Source organism: Mus caroli, chromosome 7, assembly GCF_900094665.2.
Source record: "Mus caroli chromosome 7, CAROLI_EIJ_v1.1, whole genome shotgun sequence".
Classification (NCBI taxonomy): Eukaryota; Metazoa; Chordata; class Mammalia; order Rodentia; family Muridae; genus Mus; species Mus caroli.
Window position 1 is genome coordinate 111557133 of NC_034576.1, and position 20640 is coordinate 111577772.

General features: G+C 40.2%; 1 protein-coding gene across 6 annotated transcripts in view; it reads right to left on the bottom strand.

The window, feature by feature from the left end:
- Stk33 (serine/threonine kinase 33) overlaps positions 1–20640 on the bottom strand; it is a 153855-nt gene that overhangs the window by 60129 nt on the left and 73086 nt on the right. For 5 of the 6 annotated variants that reach the window (XM_021168465.2, XM_021168464.2, XM_021168463.2 and 2 more), the window contains 4 exons: positions 5841–6191; positions 4920–5030; positions 2718–2831; positions 423–527 (listed from right to left, as the gene is read on the bottom strand). In XM_021168465.2, coding sequence (XP_021024124.1) covers positions 423–527; positions 2718–2831; positions 4920–5030; positions 5841–6053 — 543 coding nt within the window. In that variant the 5' untranslated portion in view covers positions 6054–6191. Of the gene's footprint in view, positions 1–422; positions 528–2717; positions 2832–4919; positions 5031–5840; positions 6192–16357; positions 16377–20640 lie in introns of those variants that run through there. The other variant, XM_021168466.1, reaches the window with a different exon arrangement.

The following is a 20640-nucleotide window of genomic DNA, read 5'->3' on the forward strand; positions in this document are numbered from 1 at the left end:
GGAAAGAAAATATTTTCTATACTATGCCAAGTAAACCTTATCAATTTAAGCATGAAGCTAACCTTGCAGAGTCATGGCAATAGTCACACGGTCTCTAGTGTATGGAGCAAGGCAAGTAGGGAAGGATGCCATCTCTGAGGAAGTGCTACTTGCTATTTGATTTGCATGACATTTTTCTAATCTTGAACCTTTGTTTCTAATGTGCCACCCAGAACATGTAACTAAAGACATCAATCTAATCATTACACACCTAATTATACAATCAATAATAGAAGTCCTTCAGAATGTTCTCATCAATCTCTAGTGACAGATTTTTGCCAAGGACATGAGCAACTGTGCCCCAGAGGGCTACTTTGGAATGGAATGATATTCATTTTGTAATAATAACAAGCTTCCAGCTGCAGCTCCCGACGGAACTTTACCTGAGGGGACTCAAACACTTGTTCCAGGTGGATGATGTGTTGATGTTTGACAGTCTTCAGGATGCTCACCTCCCGCTCCAGTAGCTTCATCGCAGAACTTCCAGCCTAAGCGATGAACAAACAGGTTGCTTGTGGGAATCCGCTCCTACTTTCCTCATATGAAAGTTAGCTATTTTATACCCTTTCCTACAGTTTTGAATAGTGTCTTTCTTAAGGCACACTGGAAAGACAAAGATAAGAGCCTGTTACGTCATGTTGAGTTGGTATTCCTTGGAGGCCTGCTCCTTTCTGAAGAGAAATGGAGAAGTGGATCTCCCATTCCAAAATCATATCAAATTACACCCCTTCTTTTCTTAGTCCATTCTCAAGTCTTATTTCATTTGGCCTTGATCAATCTCTTGAACTGTTTCCATAAATTTGCTAAACATAGCCTCTGGCCCTCATTCCAATTTTAGCGTCCCTTTTTTGATATTGCTTTCAACCACAGTGATCCTTGTGCATCAGCATAACACAAACAAAATCTTCTTGGGATCTCAATCAGAGATGCTTTACAACAAAAATAGTTCCTCTGTTGTTGTCTTGTTTTGATTTAATTAATGTGTATAATACATATGTGATATATTATATTATACTATATTACATTATATTAACAATTAACCTAGTATTTATGTTACTTCTGGGTCTCCCTGGTTAACTGAGAAGAAAATGAGAGGCAGAGACCTTACTGTAAGACTAATCCAAGCCCAGTGTGTCTCCTAAAATCTAAGCCTTACTATGCCTGGAACAAAGGGTAAAATGAAGATATCTCCAGGGAATACCTGGATATTCTTCAGATGTCTAATCATCTAGAATATTCTAGGGTGCTCTCTATCTGTTCCAACTCTAGCCCAGACCATCATCTCCCCTCATTCTGAAATTGCCATTATCTGAAGATAAATAGTTTCCTCCTTTATGGGTCTTTTCTCAAGATAAAAATATTTTTGAATGAGGTAACAAAGAATGGATTTCAGCACACACCTTTAATTTAGCTCCAGTTTGGGAAAGTACATAATGATTCTAAAGGAAAGAGACTGATCACAAAGCAAACATATTCTAGTTAAAATTTTTACTTAGGGGCATTCTTTTTCCTGTTCAACCTTCGTTGTTTGTTTGAAGAGAATACTGACCACTCTGCTACAGCCCGCTCATGTACGATGAAGTCACATTTTAAGCTTAACCTAGAGGCTCAGAGAAATAGTGACCATGAGGCATGAACATTTCTGCAAAGAGTAGATCTGGAAAGTTAGAAATTGTTCTCCTGCTATTCATCTGTTCTCATCTCGTTCCCAAATGTCTTGACCTGTACACACTACAATATAGTGTCCAGTTCCTGTATGGAAAGGTATCATTTATTTCACCACTTCAGTATACTGTATTACCAATGTCTGTACATGAATGAGAGAGTACTTCCTAAAGGTGCAACTATAATCCCCAAACTAACCTTGAGCTCTATTGACAACAAAAAAGCAAAGAAACAGCATGCCAGGAAGCCCTGTAGTATGATTCAAAAGAATTGTAAAAGATGCTAAAAGGACTCTTAATTGCTTTATTAAAGTTGATATGTCACCTCATTTAACTCAGGAATTTAAAAAATGCATATAGGTTACTGCTCAGTTTTATAGATCCAATACTTATTATCACAAATCCAAGAAGAAAACACCACAATGGTGTCATTTTGCTTCTTTATCCAGACAGAGAAATTTTCAAAAGTTGATAATGAGCTGATGTAAAGTTTGAGGTCTTAGATTTTACCTTAAAGAGAAGCCCAGTCCTCTGCCAACTACTAATACAGAGAGCCAGCAGATGCACAGGGACAGTAGACACGACTGGAAGGAGGATTGGCCAACAGTAAGGAAACACAATTAAATGAGAAAATAGAAGAGAAGTACAGCAAACAACTCGGGGCGGGGGCGGGGGGGCAACAGGATTTACTTCCAACTAAGACTTCCATACTTATAGCCCTATATCTATACATGCTCAGCACTAGTTCTGACTTCAATTTTACTTATAAAGTTTACATATTTAGTTATAGTAGTTCTGTTGACGCTTTTGCATTTTCCAGACAGCATAAATCCACCTGAGTACAGGAATTAGTGCCTTCACAGGAGATTAGAGTAGTCCCCACACTTCTCCAACAGTTAGTCCAGTCCTGGCCCTCATGGGAAGACACAATGGGGTTAATGAGGGAAGCTGCATTGCTCACTCCTACCCCACCCTGGCACTGTACCCTGGGAATGCCACACGGGAAAGTCTTACTTTTTCTTTATTCACTTTTTTAATTGCCCACTTAGCTCCTGTTTCCTTGTCTGTAGCTTCAAAGACCATTCCAAAGCTCCCCTGTCCCAATATTCTTCCAAATGTATAGAATTCCTGGAAACAAACAAACAAATAAAAAAGTTCCTTTACATCTGTGGCATTCACCAGGCATTAAGAATGAACATACAATACTGAAAGATTTTCAAGGGAAAGGAACTCTGTTCTAGGGTAAGATCAAATAGAGACACTACGCATTTGCTTCAGTAGAACCACTGATCTAAACCAAGCATCTTTCTGATTCATCATTTAGCTTTTGTTTTCAAAGAGAGAATGAACTAGTTTGGCCAACAGCAGTGTTCTGGTTCAGAATACAAAACAAAAAACCACACAACTCCTTTTCATTTCTTGAGGATTAGCATGTGTAAGTTTCTGTGATGCAAATCATCAGCAGAGGACAGATGAGTTTCTGAACCAATCACACACAGGGCCTGGAACACATGGGACACCGGCTGGGGCAATGCCACCAGTGAAGTCTCTGTGGGGTCAAGCAGCTGAAGAAGCTCCCCTCGAGATTCCTCTCTGCTGTGGTGGTTGGCAGTGCAACTACCTTTGTCTGCACAACCAGACAGGCCTCACCTCCTGTGGCCTGCTGCTTACACTTCTCTCTTCCTCTCCCCCAGCACTGAAGCTTCAGGGGCCACTGCACCCACTTTCTATCTACACAGGAGCCGGGATCCAACTCTAATCCCCATGCTTGCCCTCAACGCACTTTACTGAATGGGCCATCTCTGCAGTCCTTACTTCATATTTTTATGTTAATTGGAACCCTAAAAAGAATGATGAGGGCATTTATCTAAACTGAAAAAATGGAGAGGTCACCAAAGCAGTGAGCAGATGAGCTATGTAAAATTGGCCTCTGAATCATCAAAAAGTCTGAACAAAGAGAGCACTACTGCCTTTAGGAAAAGATTCTTAATGCAAATACCCCTAGTTTAGGTGAAATCCCTTGGCCTTGCATGAGCAGGAAATAGTCTGCAATTCCTTTAGTTAAAACTTCAATATGCTTAAAATGTTTACAGTAGTCTTGACTTCCTTTCTTCAGGTTTACTTTTCAATTGTCTCTGTCACAAATCATTGGCTTAGAGGACACCTGAAAGTTTGGGTATGGTGTGCCTTTCCTTGAGGCGATCCATCACCTCTGGCTCTTACAATCTTTCTGCCTCTCCTTCCGCATAGATCCCTGAGCCTTAAGGGGGTGGATTTAATGAAGATATCACATTAGAATTAAATGCTCCAAGTATCTCAGCACATTGTCCAGTCATGGGCCTCTGTTAATTCCCATCTACTGGAAGAAGCCTCCCAGATACCTATGGGGATGGCACCATGCCATCAGAACTCATTTCACTGCTATGTACCTTTAGCAGAATGATAGATTTAGGTTTTTCCACAGGGTCCATGACCTTTCTAGTCTTAGGTTTACATATGAATTTACAGGCACTGTGGCAGCTCTCATAGACCTACACAGGCTCAAGCCAGTCAGTTCCCCACACTAGAGGGAAAAGTGGACACAAAGTCTAGTCTTAACCAATATGCTATTTACAATTGAAACCTGCTGGCAAAGAGAAAGTCGGTTTTCTCCAAAAGGAGTGAGTGTCACTGTGCATATATCAACTACACTCCAGGGAAGGCCCCATGCCCAGGAATACTTAGCCAACATAAAATGGACTCCATGGTTTGATTTTTGTTTTTTTACTGGTGTGTGTGTGTGTGTGTGTGTGTGTGTGTGTGTGTGTGTGTACATGCAGGTGTGTGTATGTGAACTTTTCATATCTTTGTCTTTTGGGTCTTTGTTTATTTTTGGTTTTGTGTTTTGTGGAAGTTTGTTTTGTTTTGAAAGACAGACACTTCTCTCTTCCTCTCCCCCAGCACTGGAGCTTCAGGGGCCGCTGCACCCACTTTCTATCTACACAGGAGCTGGAATCCAACTCTAATCCCCATGCTTGAAAGAGAAAGAACAAAGATAAAGTTGAGTGGGTAGGTGGTGATCTGGGAGTAGTTGGGGAAGGGAAACATTAAAATATATTGTGAAATGTTTTAAATTAAAATAAGTAAATTTTGTTTAAAAAAAAAAAAAGATGAAACAAAATGCTAAAGAGAAGAAACCCGAGCCTGTCCAGCAGCTTCAGCTTGCTTCCTGCATACCTCGATACCTGCTCCATCATCCATTCTTATGTGTGGGATTTTTCCTACTGTGACATTGCTCCGACTCCATTGTGCCTGAGGTTTTCTCTCCACATTTGAAGTTCTTATGGACTAGGGCCAAAAGATAATTTTGAAAAACAACTCTTAAGATGAAATATTCTTTTAATGGTGAACTCTTAAGTGGGATAAGCTTTAATGGATACCATACATATAGCATTTACTGTATACAAAATAATTGACTGTCATGTTCAAATCCAGAGTACAGTACAAGTCACTGGCCCATTAGGCTAAAGAAGACCTTCAAGTGAGGCTGCTAGTCTCAGGAGGTTCAGGTGAAGAATCGGGGTCTGACTTTTCCTAACCTTACTGTTCCTCTTCACCAAACTTACACTAGATGGACTACAGTCCCCAGCTGCGCTCTTCACACAGATGAGTGCAGTCAAACCACTTCGACTGGGAATCCACACATTATTTGAAAGTCATGTGGACCAGCCTTGTAAAGTATATTTTATATTCTAGATAGATAACTAGAACTTTATCTTAGATAATGAAGCTACAGCTTACATGTTAACTTTTGTTATAAATCTTAACTCTGTATCAGTTGAAGAAAATGATCAAAAGTCCTATTTAGTTAAACTTGGAAAAGAAGTTTTTCCTTAAAACTAAGTGTTAAGCTTTGACGAGCTGGACTAATAATCTCAACTGTCTGGGATCCTGAGAAGTCATTTGACAGTGACTGAAGTATCAATCAAACAGCATGTAACTAAGCAACTTTGCTCATCGTCTGTGGGAAACAAGTAGTTCTTTAGGAACTCTAAGAAGGCAACGGATTGGCTGCCAAGGGCTCATAGGATAAGGAGTGATTTAGATGGGAATACAGAATAAGCTGTCAATTTGTGTTGCAGAATTTTCAATATTTACCAAATCTTTTAGAGAAGATTCTCTGCTGGTATTTCTTTCTTTTTTTCTCTCTTGTGAAGCAAAAAAATCTGCACTACCAATACTCGATGTCTGTGACATTTCCACCACCAGGACTGGAGACTTGCCTGCTGGACATACACACAGTAGGCCAGCCCGAGAGGATGCACAGTGGGGGCACGCTGTAGGGTTGTCATCCAAGCTGGGGTCAGCCATTAGAACTCAAAAGAAGGTTTCCACTTTTTGAAAAAGAAAACCAGATCAAAAGGGATGTGGTGGGTTGCTGGTAAAGAATACAGCTTCCTGTTGGTGAAGTCCTTGGGTTAATGAGGTACCACACTTCACACATGGGAGCTGTGGGCAGAAAAGAAGGCACCGATTAGCAAAATCCTACCCTATCACCTCCTGACAATCTCAGGAAAACCAGCAACTAGAACCAAATTATTCCACCAAGAAAAGTTCATACTTAAAACAAAACTGGACCATAACATGGTTACTACCAACAACAATAAGACTAGATTATTTCTGAATGCGAATATAGCTAAAAATATAAAAAATATTGGTGTAGAACATATTGGTTTCATAATTTAAAGCTCTAACCTACAAGCAAATATCTCAGCCAATATCTCTAATACACTTCACTAAAGGAAAAGAATAATTTGACTTTATAAAAATATTTAATTGTAAAAGTTCAAAGGAAATTATTAAAAGTAGCCTTACTTTTAGAGGGGAATAAATGGGTATATGGCTTTCTTTTTTATTAGATATTTTCTTCATTTATATTTCAAATGCTATCCCCAAAGCCCCCTATACCCTCTCCCCGCCCTGCTTCCCAACCCACCCACTCCTGCTTCCTGGCCCTGGCATTCCCCTGTACTGGGGCATATAATCTTCACAATATCAAGGGCCTCTCCTCCCAGTGATGGCCGGCTAAGCCATCCTCTGCTACATATGCAGCTAGAGACACAGCTCTGGGGGATACTGGTGAGTTCATATCATGGTACACGGTCTTCTTAAGTTTAGTATTGGTATTTACAGAATTCTACAAAGCTGGGTCTACTGCTTTCATGGAAGCAAGCTGGAGAAGTAGGAGCTGAAGAGGAAACAAGAATGAGCCCCATGACACATATTGAAGAATGCCTTGGGAAACTTGCAGAAGCAAAAAGGGGCGCATTGTTGTGGCTTTATGTCACCCTAGTTCAGATATTCTTTTAAAGTATATTTTATAGGCAGCTTCACCTGCTTGGGAGATATAAAATATACTTTTATCCTTTGAAGTGGAAAAAAACTTGCTAGCATAAGAAATTAAATATTCTTAATTTACTAAAGAACTATAATTCTAGTCTCAGATACTTAGGGCTAGCTATTTCTTTTTATTAATTACATTTGTTCTTTGACAATTTCATACAGGTACAAACGCATGATCACTCTAACCCCCTACTTTCTCCCTCTTCCTACAACCTGCCTCCCATCACTCCTTCCCCTATACATTTCTTCTCTAGTTCATGTGCCGTGTGGTATGCATTCTGGGGTTCAGCTGTGGTTCTGCATCCTCTGTTTGATGCCACTGCACACTAGAATAGAAGGATGAAGCAAAGTCTAGAACAAGTGGGTTCTACAGGATCCTGGTCAAACTTTATTTAGGGTGGGCTTGAATGCATACACTTTATTTGGGGCAAACCAGGGTTACATATGGACCTTACAGAGTGGGAAGGAGTTCTTGGGGTCAATGAAAATAATTGGCTGGAGTTTTAAAATTCTGTAAATGCCTTGTTTGCATGGAGAGGCATTCCAGCAATCCTAGGTACTTGCTAGGCATGTTCTTGAGGGTTGGGGTGAAGGAGGGAAGGGGAAAAGAGGAATTTGAACTTGGAGTCTGCCAATCACTACTCCATCTTTCCCACGTATAGGATGTTGGGGGTTGGGATCCCCAGACAAGGTCAGAGAAGAAGCCCTGCTGGTAAAGGGAAGTCATCCATTTTGTGCAGAGCTCAAAACTGTCTGGACAATAATAGACTGTGACCTTATTTAGCAAGGTTTCCACACATTCATGCCTATCCATTTTGTTCTGTGATCCTGTCCTTCCCTTGAGTTTATCCAGGGTTGTCTGTATGACCATGTATTTGGAGCTGACAAGCTTAGGGGTGGCTACACAACTGAAGACAGGGTTTCTCCCTCCCAGAATCTAGCAACAGCCAACAGTTCAGCAGTAAGGGTGGGTTCCATTCGCTCTCCTATGACTGATTGATAGGGCCAGTCATGTGCAGGTTCACTACTGTGAACTGATGATGACAATGTTTGCACGGAGTCTAGCAGATGGCATTCACAGCTCCTTCACCCTCTTTCAGCTCTTACATCCTATGTCCACCCCCTCCTCTGCAATCTTCCCTGAACCTGAGAGGGAGTGGTGTAAAAATCTTATTTAGGGCTGAACCCACAACTGTTGCTTATTCTCAGTACCTTGGACTAAAAAGTGATGTTTCTGTGATTAGGGTTGATGGGAGTTTTTATCTGTGGGCATGAACAGAGGTTTAAAAGGCAAGGTGATGCTATGTAAGATGATTTTTAACCAGAACTAAGTGCTGACCTCTGTCAAGTCCTTTATCAATTTTGCTTATCATATTTTTTATTACTGGGACTTTGATATATAATATTATATTTGGATTTATATTTTAATTTTCCCAATATTAAAAGCATTTCTGATTTTATTACCATTATACTACAGATCCTAAGTGATCCTGATGAATTTTTTTTTAGGATACTGGAAAAATGACATGTTTGTATTTTGAGTTTTCAGTTACATTAAAAAGTTTAACTTTTTTTTCCTTTTAGACATATTTATTAGTTTTTGAGATGAGATGCTGAGTCATTTCATAAAACAAATTGGGACTCTTTCGATTTTGCTGTACTTGATATAAAAGCACTCTGTATAGTATGGGAGTCACCAGGCCCACAGGATTTTATAAAAGGTACTGGTAACTGTTTATCCAATATTTATTGTCCCATTCTTCCTTACTAACAGAATCCTGGTTTTGTTAGAGGCAGCAATGTGCTCCTTAACATCATTCATATACACACACACACACACACATTTCTTGGCCTTATGAATAGCTATGTGACTTATATAATATCATCACTACTGCTCTCAAAAAGAGATGTGTGTTCTGAAGTGTGGAGAGATGGCTTAGTAGGTAAAGCACTTGCCATGCAGGTGTAAATATCCAGGTTTAGAGCCCAGAACCCACATAAATCCAGACATGGTAACACACATCTATAATCCCCATAATCCTACATCCAAATGGGAAGTGGAGAAAGAAGAATCCATGCAAGCCTTCATGGAAGCCAGAGAAAGAAAATACTAAGCAAGCAGTCGATAGAAAACTTTGGTTAAAGGAACAAACTTTAAACTCTGTTGAATCAAATAAATAGGCCCATTCCTACCTCTCAGGCCTGATCTTATAGCTCACTTTGCTGCTCTAATTATACTCAGGCTTTTGCTTTCTGCTTCCTCAGTAAGGATATGCTCCCTCAAACAGTCACTAGCTTCACTGCAGCTTCTACTCATGTGAGGGGCTTTCCTATCCATCTCACTGAAACAGAAGGCCTGTGCCCTCAATCCCCTCACCTCACTTTAACTTCTTCAAAGTATTAATCACCCCACTCAGAGAGTGTCACAGCAGAGTTCATTCCCACACTAAGTGGGTGTGGTGATCTAAGCAGGTTTGGTTCCTATAGATTCATGTGTTTGAATGCTTGGCCATATGGAGTGTGTGGCCTTACTGGAGGAGGTGTGGCCTTGTTGGAGGAAGTACATCACTGTGTAGGCAGCTATTGTGGACTCCTCTGCTCAGGGTCTGCCCAGCTCAGAAGATAGCCCTTCTTCCTGGCCGCCTGTGGAAGACAGTTGCTGCCTTCAGATCACCATGTAGAACATTTTGGCTTCCCCAGAACCATGTCCGCCTGCATGATGCTGTGCTTCCCACCATCATGATAATGGACTGGGTCTCCGAAACTGTAAGACAGCCCCAATTAAATGGTTTCCTTTATAAGAATTGCCTTGGTCATGGCGTCTCTTCACAGCAAGTAAACCCTAACTGAGACAGCGAGTGAGTGATTTTCATACAAACTTTGGAGCCCAGGATAGCCATCTAGCTCCATTCTACCCAGGTCACATAACCAAACTCTTACCATGGCAATGGCCCTCCCAAGAAGGAAGGGATCCTATTAGTCAATCTCATTTGTGAATGAAAGCAAAAACTTTTCAAGTGCTATACTTGTTTTTACACAATGTAATATGTACTGTATATTTTAAAATCATTTAGAAATAATAAACAAGTCAGTCCAGCAAGTGTAGCCTTTCATCAAAGCAGCAGAAACAACTCTTGTTTGAACTGACAATGGCAAGTGTGAGGAACAGCACATGTAAAGTACCCTCCAGAGGGGCAACGAGACGGCGCCCTGGTAAAGCCACTGCTGCACCAGCCTGTGGACCTGAGTTTGATCCGAAGCACTCACATAAAAACCCATATGTGGTGGTGCACACTTGTAATTGCAGCTTTGGGGAGCAGAAACAGGAGTATCCTGGGCTAGGTAGTCCAGACAGTCTAACCTAATCAGAGAGCCCCAAGAGCCAGTGAGAGACAGTATCTTATAACATAAACAAAAAAGTCGATGGCTCCTGAGAACGACATCTAAGGTTAACTTCTGGTGCATATACATGTAAGCCTATTTACTTGTACAAACACACAAAGAAAGAGAGAGAGAGAGAGAGAGAGAAAAAAAGAGAGAGACAGAGAGACAGAGAGACAGAGAGGCAGAGACAGACAGACAAAAAAAAAGAGAGAGCAATCTTACAAATGCTTGACTTCATTTTCAAGTACATAAAGCAAGACAAAGATAATTTGGAATGTTCCTGCATACATTTTATGAAGTGATTTTACTTCAGACCTAGAAGAAATTGTTTTGCATTACAGGATAAATATAAATCCTGTAACCATCAATGACTCAGAGCAATGGAATAGATCGTCAAATAACAGCTTTTATGTTCAAGCAAATAGTGCTTTTTCTTGGCAGGTGTAGAAAGTCCCATGTCAAATGCATAAGACATCACTCTATGGATGTGGTAATGATGACAATGCTGCTATGGGTTTTATTTTTTAACAATGAGAAGCAGAAAATTTTTACAGAAATCTATAAAATGATTTACAATGAAAAGACTACTTAAACTGTAGCTGAGTTTCTTCTCATTAAACCCTGTTCTAACAGCATGTTTACAAAGGGTAAGGGGCTTTGGGGATAGCACTGGAGATGTGAATGAAGAAAGTAGCTAATATAAATAAATAAATAAATAAATAAATAAATAAATAAATAAATAAATCAAAAAAAACAAAGGGTAAGGAGATCGCTTGGTGGGTAAAGCACTTGCCGTGCAGGAATGAGGGCCTCAGGTCAGATCCTCAGCACCCAAAGCCAGGTGCAGTTCCATGTATCTGTAGCCCTGGTGCCGGGGCCAGCTGAGGCTGGGGTAGGGAGGGAATTAAGAGTCAGGTGGATCCACAGAGCTCATTGGCCCAACAGCCTATTCCAATGAGTAAGGGCTCACCAGGTTCTCAAACCATAAAGTGAAAAGCAACTGAGGAAAATACTCTACGTTAAACTCTGGCCTTCACATGTGCAGGCACAGGCAAACATACCCCCATACTCAGGAATATACCACATACAACACACACATACACACTCACTCACACAACATACAACATGCACACTCACTCACATACACACTCACACACACATACATTCACATACACATAATATATACACATGCACACTCAGACACATACCACACATTCGCACACAATACACACTCGGAACATACTCTCACACACACTCACACAACACACTTCACACAATACACACACACACACACACAAGCTTCTGCTTTTTTGGTTGGTTGGTTGGTTGGTTCTTGTGGGTATTTTCAGGACTATGTTGAACAGAAATGGTGAGAGAGGGCTGGTTAGGTGGCTCAGCCAGGAAATCCTGATGATCTGAGTTTGGTTCCCGAGACCCATGTAAAGATAAAAGGACATGTGCATCCCGTGTACCTCTCCCATCATGCTCCTCTCTCTCTCTCTCTGTCTCTCTCTCTCACACACACACACACACACTAATAAAATAAAACTTAATTTAAAAAATAATGAGAGTGAATTTGAGAATTGCTCTTTCTAACTCTATGAAGAATTGAGTTGAAATTTTGATGGGGAGTGCATTGAATCTGTAGATTGCTTTCCGCATGTAGCCATTTTTACTACATTAATCCTGCCAAACAATGAGCATGGGAAATCTTTCCATCTTTGATTGCTTTCTTCAGAGACTTGAAGTTCTTGTTGTATAGATCTTTCACTTGTTTGGTTAGAGTCACAACAAGATATTTTATATTGTTTGTGACTATTATGAATGGTGTCATTTCTCTAATTTCTTTTTCAGCCTGTTTGTCCTTTGTGTATAGGAAGGCTACTGATTTGTTTGAGTTAATTTTATATCCGGCCACTTTGCTGAAGTTGTTTATCGGGTTTAGGAGTTCTCTGGTGGAATTTGTGGGGTCACTTAAGTATACTATCATATCATCTGCAAATAGTGATATTTTTACTTCTTCCTTTCTAATTTGTACACCTTTGACCTCCTTTTGTTGTCTAATTGCTCTAGCTAGAACTTCAAGTACTATATTGAATAGATAGGGAGAAAGTAGGCAGCCTTGTCTAGTCCCTGATTTTAGTGGGTTTGCTTCAAGTTTCTCTCCATTTAGTTTGCTGTTGGCTACTGGTTTGCTGTATATTGCTTTTACTATGTTTAGGTATGAGCCTTGAATTCTTGATCTTTCCAAGACTTTTAACATGAAGGATGTTGAATTTTGTCAAATGCTTTTTTAGCATCCAATGGAATGATCACGTGGTTTTTTTTCTTTGAGTTTATTTGGTGGATTACGCTGATGGATTTCTGTATATTAAACCATCCCTGCATCCCTGGGATGAAGCCTACTTGATCGTGGTGAATGATTTTGATGTGTTCTTATGTTCTCAAATTCATTTGGAANAANAAAAAAAAAAAAAAAAAAAACCACAGGATAGCAAAAACTATTCTCAACAATAAAAGAACTTCTGGTGGAATCACTATCCCTGACCTCAAGCTGTANTATAGAGCAATAGTGATAAAAGCTGCATGGTATTGGTACAGCACCAGGCAGGTAGACCAATGGAATAGAATAGAAGAACCAGAAATGAACCCACACACCTATGGTCACTTGATCTTTTAGGTATGAAGTTATCTGGTCATAGGCTTATCTTTTTGGAATGGCTTAAATTACTTGTTTAATTTCTTTATTCAATAACTTAGTAAAAGGCCTGAAGAAGTATTTATTCAAAACAAGACATTAAAAGTTGCCAACAGGAATATGAAAAGATCCAACATCAGTAATTAAAAAAGAAAAGAAGTAAAAACACAACAAGCTATCATTCTACACCTATGTGAAATTTAAGTTTGAACATGTAATGTCTCCTACAGGCTCCTCATTTGAATACCTGGCTTCCAAATGGTACTATTTTGGTAGTTGAGGAAACATATAAGAAGAGACTAAAAGAAGGTGGTCAAAGAGAATGGATCCTGGTTCATTCTCTGCTGTCCATCTATTATATAATATTATATTATATTATATTATATTATATTATATTATATTATACACAGCTGTCTTCCATAACATAATGCTTTTCCCAAACACATGGAGATGAAAAAACTATAGACCAAACCCTCTGAAACCATGAGCTAAAATAAATGTTTCTTCCCCTATGTTGTCCTGCCAGATATGTTTGTCATAGCAACACAAAGCAAACATAATACAATCCATAAAGAGAACCATTACGTAAACAAACAGACAGACAGATAAACAGACAAAAGTTTGGTTAAGGAAATCACCCAGTTAGTAAACCTGAATTGGGGACTTGAGTTCAAATTCTCAGAACCCAAGTAAAAATACTAGGCATGGTGGTTCAGGCTTGTGATCACCGTGCTGGGGAGGCAGAGACAAGAGGATCCCAGGGATCACTGACCAGCCAGTCTGGACAAACTGGTAAGTTCAAGGTCATTGAAAGTTCCTGTCTAAAAGGAAGAGAATTATGTCCCCAGGATGACAGCTGAGAGTGTCTTCTGGCCTTCACACTCATGCAAACACACACAGCCACTAGAAAGTCCCAGACACCAGGGAAGCAAGAGGCTGCCAGGACCCATCATTGATGACTTTAGCCAAAATACCCACCAAAGGGGAGAGAGAACCTGTAGAAACCACCTCCAGTAGATAGGCATGACTACCAGTTGAGGAATGGCACCACCCACCCATCTCAAACTTTTTAATCCAGAAATGTTTCTGCCCAAGGGAAAGACAGGGACAAAAAATAGAACAGAGACTGAAGGAAAGATCATCCAGAGACCGCCCCACCTATGGATCCAAGAAGCGTTTGCTGACAAAAGCCTGATAAAGCTGTCCCCTGAGAGGTTCTGCTAGCACTAACCAATACAGATGCAGATACTCACAGCCAACCATTGCACTGAGCCTAGGGACCCCAATGGAAGAGCTAGGGGAAGGGCTGAAGGAGCTGAGGGGGTTTCAATCCCACAGGAAGAACAATATCAACTAACTGGACCACCCAGAGCTCCCAGGAACTAAACCACCAACAAAAGAATATATATATTTCCCTTCTCTTCAATAAGCTCTCCAAAAAAGAAAAAAAGAACAAGAGAAAACCCATGAGGAAATAAACAGTAGAAAAAGAAAAGAAAAAGGAAAACATAACCCTCTGTATAAAAGTCATATATTAATTGGATATTTTATTTATTTACACTTCAAATGTTATCTCCTTTCCTGGTTTCCCCTCTGTAAACCCCCAATTCCATCCCTCCTTCTATGAGGGTGCTCCCCCACCCACCTACCCACTCCTGCCTCACCACCCTCTACACTGAGACATCAAGCCTTCACAGTACCTTTGATGCTGGATAAGGACCCTTCAGCTTCTTCAGTCCTTCCCCTAACTCCTCCATTGAGGACCCTATGCTCATTCTGATGGTTGGCTGTGAGCATCTCCATCTGTATTAATCAGGATCTGCCAGAGCCTCTCAGGAGACAGCTGTATCAGGCTCCTATCAGCAAGCACTTCTTGGCATCAGTAATAGTATCTGGGTTTGGTGTCTGCATGTGGGGTGGATCCCCAGGTGGGGCAGTCTCTGGATGGACTTTCCTTCAGTCTCTGCTCCACTCTGTCCCTATATTTCCTTTAGGCAGGAGCAATTCTGGGTTAAAATTTTGAAGATAGGTGGGTGGGTCCATCCCTCAACTGGGGGGCCATGCCTAACCTCTGGATATGGTCTCAACAGGTTCTCCCTCCCCTTTGTGGGGTATTTCAGCTAATGTCATCCCCGAGGGGTCCTGGGAGGCTCTTGTTTTCTTGGCATCTGAGAGTTTCTGGATGATACCTCTAGTTCCCCAACTTTGGGTCTTCTATTCCATTCCATTGATCAACCTTTCTGTTTTTATGCCAATAACGTGTGTTATTATTACTGTTGCTCTGTAGTACAGCTTGAAATTGAGGATAGTGATAACTCCAGAAGTTCTTTTATTGTACAGGATTGTTTAGTTATCCTGGGCTTTTTATTTTTCCATATGAAATTGAGTATTGTTCTTTCAAGGTCTGTAAAGAATTGTGCTGGAATTTTTATGGGAATTGCATTGAATTTGTAGATAATTTTTCAGTAAGATGGCCATATTTACTGTTAATCCTAGCAATCCATGAGGCTGCCCTGTCTAGCCTCAATAGGAGAAGACACACCATGTCTTATTGCAGTTCGATCTGCCAAGGATGGTTCTTATCCATGGGAGGTCTCCTCTTCGCTGAAGAGCAAGGGAGGAGAAGCAGATGGGGTTAGGGATGGAAGGAGAGGAAGGAGGGAAAACTACAGTAAGGATTTAAAGTAAATAAATTCATTTTAAAAAGAAGGAAACCCTGCCATTTGACACAATTTGGATGGATCTAGAAGATGGTATACTAGATGAAATAAGCCAAACATAAATACGCCCCATATACATGGAGGGAGAAGCAGAAAGATCTCAAATATACAGATAGAATGGAATGCTTATCATCACAGTGTCAGGAGAGAGAAAATAGGCAAATAAAGTTAAAGGATATGAAGCAGATGTGCAGAATAAACAAGTCTGGAGATCTAATGCACAGTGGGATCTAAAGATAATAAAACTGTTGTATTAGAGAATCCTGTTAAAATAAGTCGCTTTTAGTTGCTTCTTTCACAAAACAACTACACAAGATAAGAAATATGTTAATCTGCTTCACAAGGGTATATGAGTGTGTGTGTGTTACCATTATGTTGTATTCCTCAAATATATACAATATATGTTAAATAAGTAAGCAAATAATTTTTCATCTTAAGATGGATGTGGAGTATCTAACAGCCGTTGTTACCCTAGCTTTATTCAGACAGCATTTCCTTTGTGTCCACCTGTCCTCAGTAAGTCAGCTTCACAGTGTCACCCACAATGACATCAGCTTCGCAGTTCTTTCTTGCTCCAGCTTTCTGATTTGCCTGTTAACAAAGAAGTATCCAGTAGCTGCATCCAGAACGTGGAGAGCTTCTATGAGTCACCCAGGAGCTTCATTTCTGTTCTCCAACAAAACAGCCAATACATTTGTCAAAGGGAGGCTCTGCTTTTCACCACAGCAGGGTCTGTTCTGAAACAATAGATTGAATGGATACAGGCAGAATTTCTGGACAAGAACTAGATTTCAAAGTTAGCTTTTTGGATTGGAGGGGGTAGCTAAATTCAAAATGCATTAGATTAACAAGAGCCAAAGTAGGACAAATGTTTATTCACATGGATTTCTTTCTCATCTATAAACTGATCTGACATGTTTATTTACAGAGTAAGTCCTAGTCTAACCAGTCAATGTTTCTCTTATTTTAGAAGCATAAAATTAAGCATCACAAACCTTCTTTATGTAAACAAGAAGACTAATAGCTCTTTCCTATAGAATCATGAAATTATGTTCAAATGAACATAAATATAAAAAGATCTATTAGAAGCCAAAGATGCTCCTGATATAATGTTTCCTTGTGTCCCCCAAAACTGGACATATCTAAGAATAAAACCAAGCAAGTAAAATAAGTTCAAATCCTGTCAGCATTGACTAATGATGAGCTTTCGTTGGCTAAAGATATTCCCTTCATTTTCAGAACCAAGCCAAGTCAATGGAACATTTCTGATACTAAAAATCTCTGAGTTTTTATTCAATCATAAAAAAGGTTTCTTACATATTGGTCCTAGAAAATGCACTTACAGCAATTTCCTCAAGAAAATGAACACAAGAATGGTTTTATGAGATATAACTAGCTGCAATTTTCTTTGCCAAAAGCAATTTTTTAGTTTTCTTTGCTAGGACTGTGTCTACAAGAAACCTAAATAGTCAGTCAATTCAGTCAAAAATACGTTCTATTCACATCAAGAAGAAGCGCCTTATAGGCTGCACCTCGACTGACTGACTGACTGGATACTCACTGTTCACTCTGTACATGTTCATTCGCCTAGAGAGGAAGCAAATGAGCTTTCCAGGGCATGCTCTTAGATTTACAGACACCAGCTTGACCACCATCCCACTGAGGGCATGGCTACAGAAATTATGCCTTATAAAATTATTTGTAATATATTAAAATTTTTCATTATTTCAGAGATTTTTTTAAGTTACTGGAGGACTGGAGAGAGCTCAACAGTGCTTGCTATTATTCCAGAGGACATGGGTTCAGTTCCCAGCACCCACATCAGGCAGCACACATGACTATAACTCTAGTTTGGAGATCCAATACTCTCTTCTGAACTCTGCAGACAACTGCATGTATATGGTGCACATACATGCACTGAGGCACACATAGATACACATAAGTCATTTTTAGATTGTAACTGGGTGAGGTGAGCTACTAGTTGTGTTGTGTTGTGTTTATTTGTTTGTTTCTATTTTGAGTCCTATAACACCCCCAACTGATTAAGCTACAGAACGGAGAACAGTCTCAAGTGTGGTCTCTGACTGGTAGTTAAAGGTAAGAACAGAGAGTTATTAAAGATAGCTTGGTGGGGCTGGAGTGATGGTCCACACTGCTTTTCCAGAGAATACAAGTTCAAGTTACAGCATCCGTGTCAAACAACCACCATAACTCCAGCCTCAGAGGATTTGAAACCTTCTTCTAGACTCTGTGGGCACTCATAAATGTGCATTTACCTACACAGATATAATTTAAAATAAATAAATCTTAAAGTTATGACTAAAAAAAAGAAAGGTTGGCTTAAAGAGCTGGATAAAATCAGAATTCTCCTCTCTCTCTCTCTCTCTCTTTCTCTCTCTCTCTCTCTCTCTCTCTCTCTCTCTCCTGTTATCTAATGTCTTTCTTCCTATAACACCAGTACTGGGAAATGTCATATACACACAGGCCCTTCTTTGCACACACTAGGCACTCAGTGAAAATCTGAGTGTCAATTTATGAGAAAGGGCTAGAATTACAATTCACCCATGTGAAAACATGGCAAAAGCCATCAGGGAAATGGGGTGTGTGTGTGTGTGTGTGTGTGTGTGTGTGTGTGTGTGTGATATAAGGTAAGGCTTCTCAAAGTAAATGCTGAGGGCTTCCTTGTGAGGCTGAAAAAGACTGGATTAGACCTCCCTGTGGCTTGGGTGGGGTGAGGATGTATGAGAAGCTTCAACATAGCATAAAGGGCTTCCTAACATTCAAGGTTGTCACCCATGCAAGCAGGATATCTCAGCCAACAGAACTGTTAGAGGTGAGGCAAGAAGGCCAAGTGGTTGGGAAGCTAGAAAGGAGTTCCTAACATCTTGATGTTTCCTATATATATCCCTAAAATGAATTATCCCTTCTAAGAGTCACCTGAGATGTAGCAACCTGTGAGAAGAGCAGAAGGCAGTGGACCTCACCTCTGCAGAAGTCAGTACTCCAATGGAGATCTTGCTGTCCTGCCACAGACCAAAGCAGTTACAAGCCCTAACGTTTACCTCAGCCAGTTTGAATTCTCTGTAACAAAGCAATGGCTTTAAATTTACCGTGTGGGTCTGGTGGAGAAGGGATGAATTGAAAGCTTGGTGTCCTGAGAAATGACCTTGCTAGAAAAGAAATGGAGAAAGAGTAGAAGAAACTGTAAAGAAAAGGAAATCAGCCCACTTTTTCTTGTCAAATTGAAGAACAATCAGTTTAAAAGTAAGAGTGACTCGGGAAGGAGAGGCACCTGATGCCAAGTCTGGTGACCTGGTTTTAACCCCAGCACCCACGTGGTGGAAGGCAAGAACCCATCTCTTGACCTCCACATTCATGCTGTGGCATGCCCACATCTACCCACACATAAATATATACACATATGGAATAAATATAATTTTAATCTTATTATATTGAAAATGTAAGTCCAAGTATTATTATTATTAGAGAGATAGATAACTATTAATATAAATATACACTATAACATTTTGTGGTTTCTGCCTGTCATCTGTATCTTGAATGTTCTCTGGAGCACTACAAGAGAGGAACTTCCAAATGGCAACAATTTTCCATGAAATTACTTTGTTGGCTAAGAAAATGTGTGATGTGAGCCCCCAACTCAGATGTGGGAAATAAATTCTGACCCTCAATATCATCATCAAATCTGAGAAGCATAGCTCAGAGGGGTGAGAGTCACAACCCGGGCAACACCTAACTGCCTACAAGACACCTACAGACGCCACAACCAGTTTTAAGGAAAATAACATTAATAAAATGCAACCAAAAGCAAACACTACTCTGAACTATCAGCCCTTCCAAGACAGAAACCACTTCCTCTCTAACACATTGTCTAATGGTCAGCAGGACACTTCCCATTAAATAAAGATAACTTGCAGTGAGTCGCTGGTAGGAATCGGGGTCAGAGCTTACAAACACAGTATACATTATGACATACATAACACTGCTTTATGACCGCAAAGTCAGAACCCGTGAAACCCGTCACCAAGAGCACTGCACCGTAATCCAGCCTCTGCTTCACTTTTTCCTTGTATTCCAAAGAAAAATGACCCAAACCTACAGAAGCCAGGCTGCAATCAGGTTGAATTTCCACCTGATTCTGAGGTTTCCTCTCACACTACATTCTCACAATAACTGTAAGAGTTTGCTCAAGACTCGTTTTTCAGGCATCTAGAAGAACATAAGGGAGAGATTTCTTGACATTTTTTCTTGCTTTTTGCTTGGTTTGTTTGTTAGAAAGACAGCGAAAGAACATAAAGTTGGGTAGAGAGGTGAGGAGAATCTGAGAGGAACCAGGCAAACAGAAAACATGATTAAAATACAGTGTATAAAAATTTGTCAATTAAAAAAAATAAAACCTCTATATCAGGGTCCTTTCAGCAAATGCTTGGGGGACTTTTGGGATAGCATTGGAAATGTAATTGAGGAAAATACGTAATAAAATAAAATAAATAAATAAATAAATAAATAAATAAAACAAGTGTGACATGGAAAAAAATAAAACCTCAAAGGGAGGGGCTTTGATATGTGGCAATGGGTACAACTGTGGCATGGCTGTGGGGGTGAAGTAGAGGGTGAGGTAGGGGGTGAGGAGAGAGGTGAGGTGGGAGGTAAGGTGGGGGTAAAGTGGGGGTGAGGTGGGAGTGAGGTGGGTTGAGGTGGAGGTAAGGTGGGGATGAGGTGGGGGTGAGGTGGG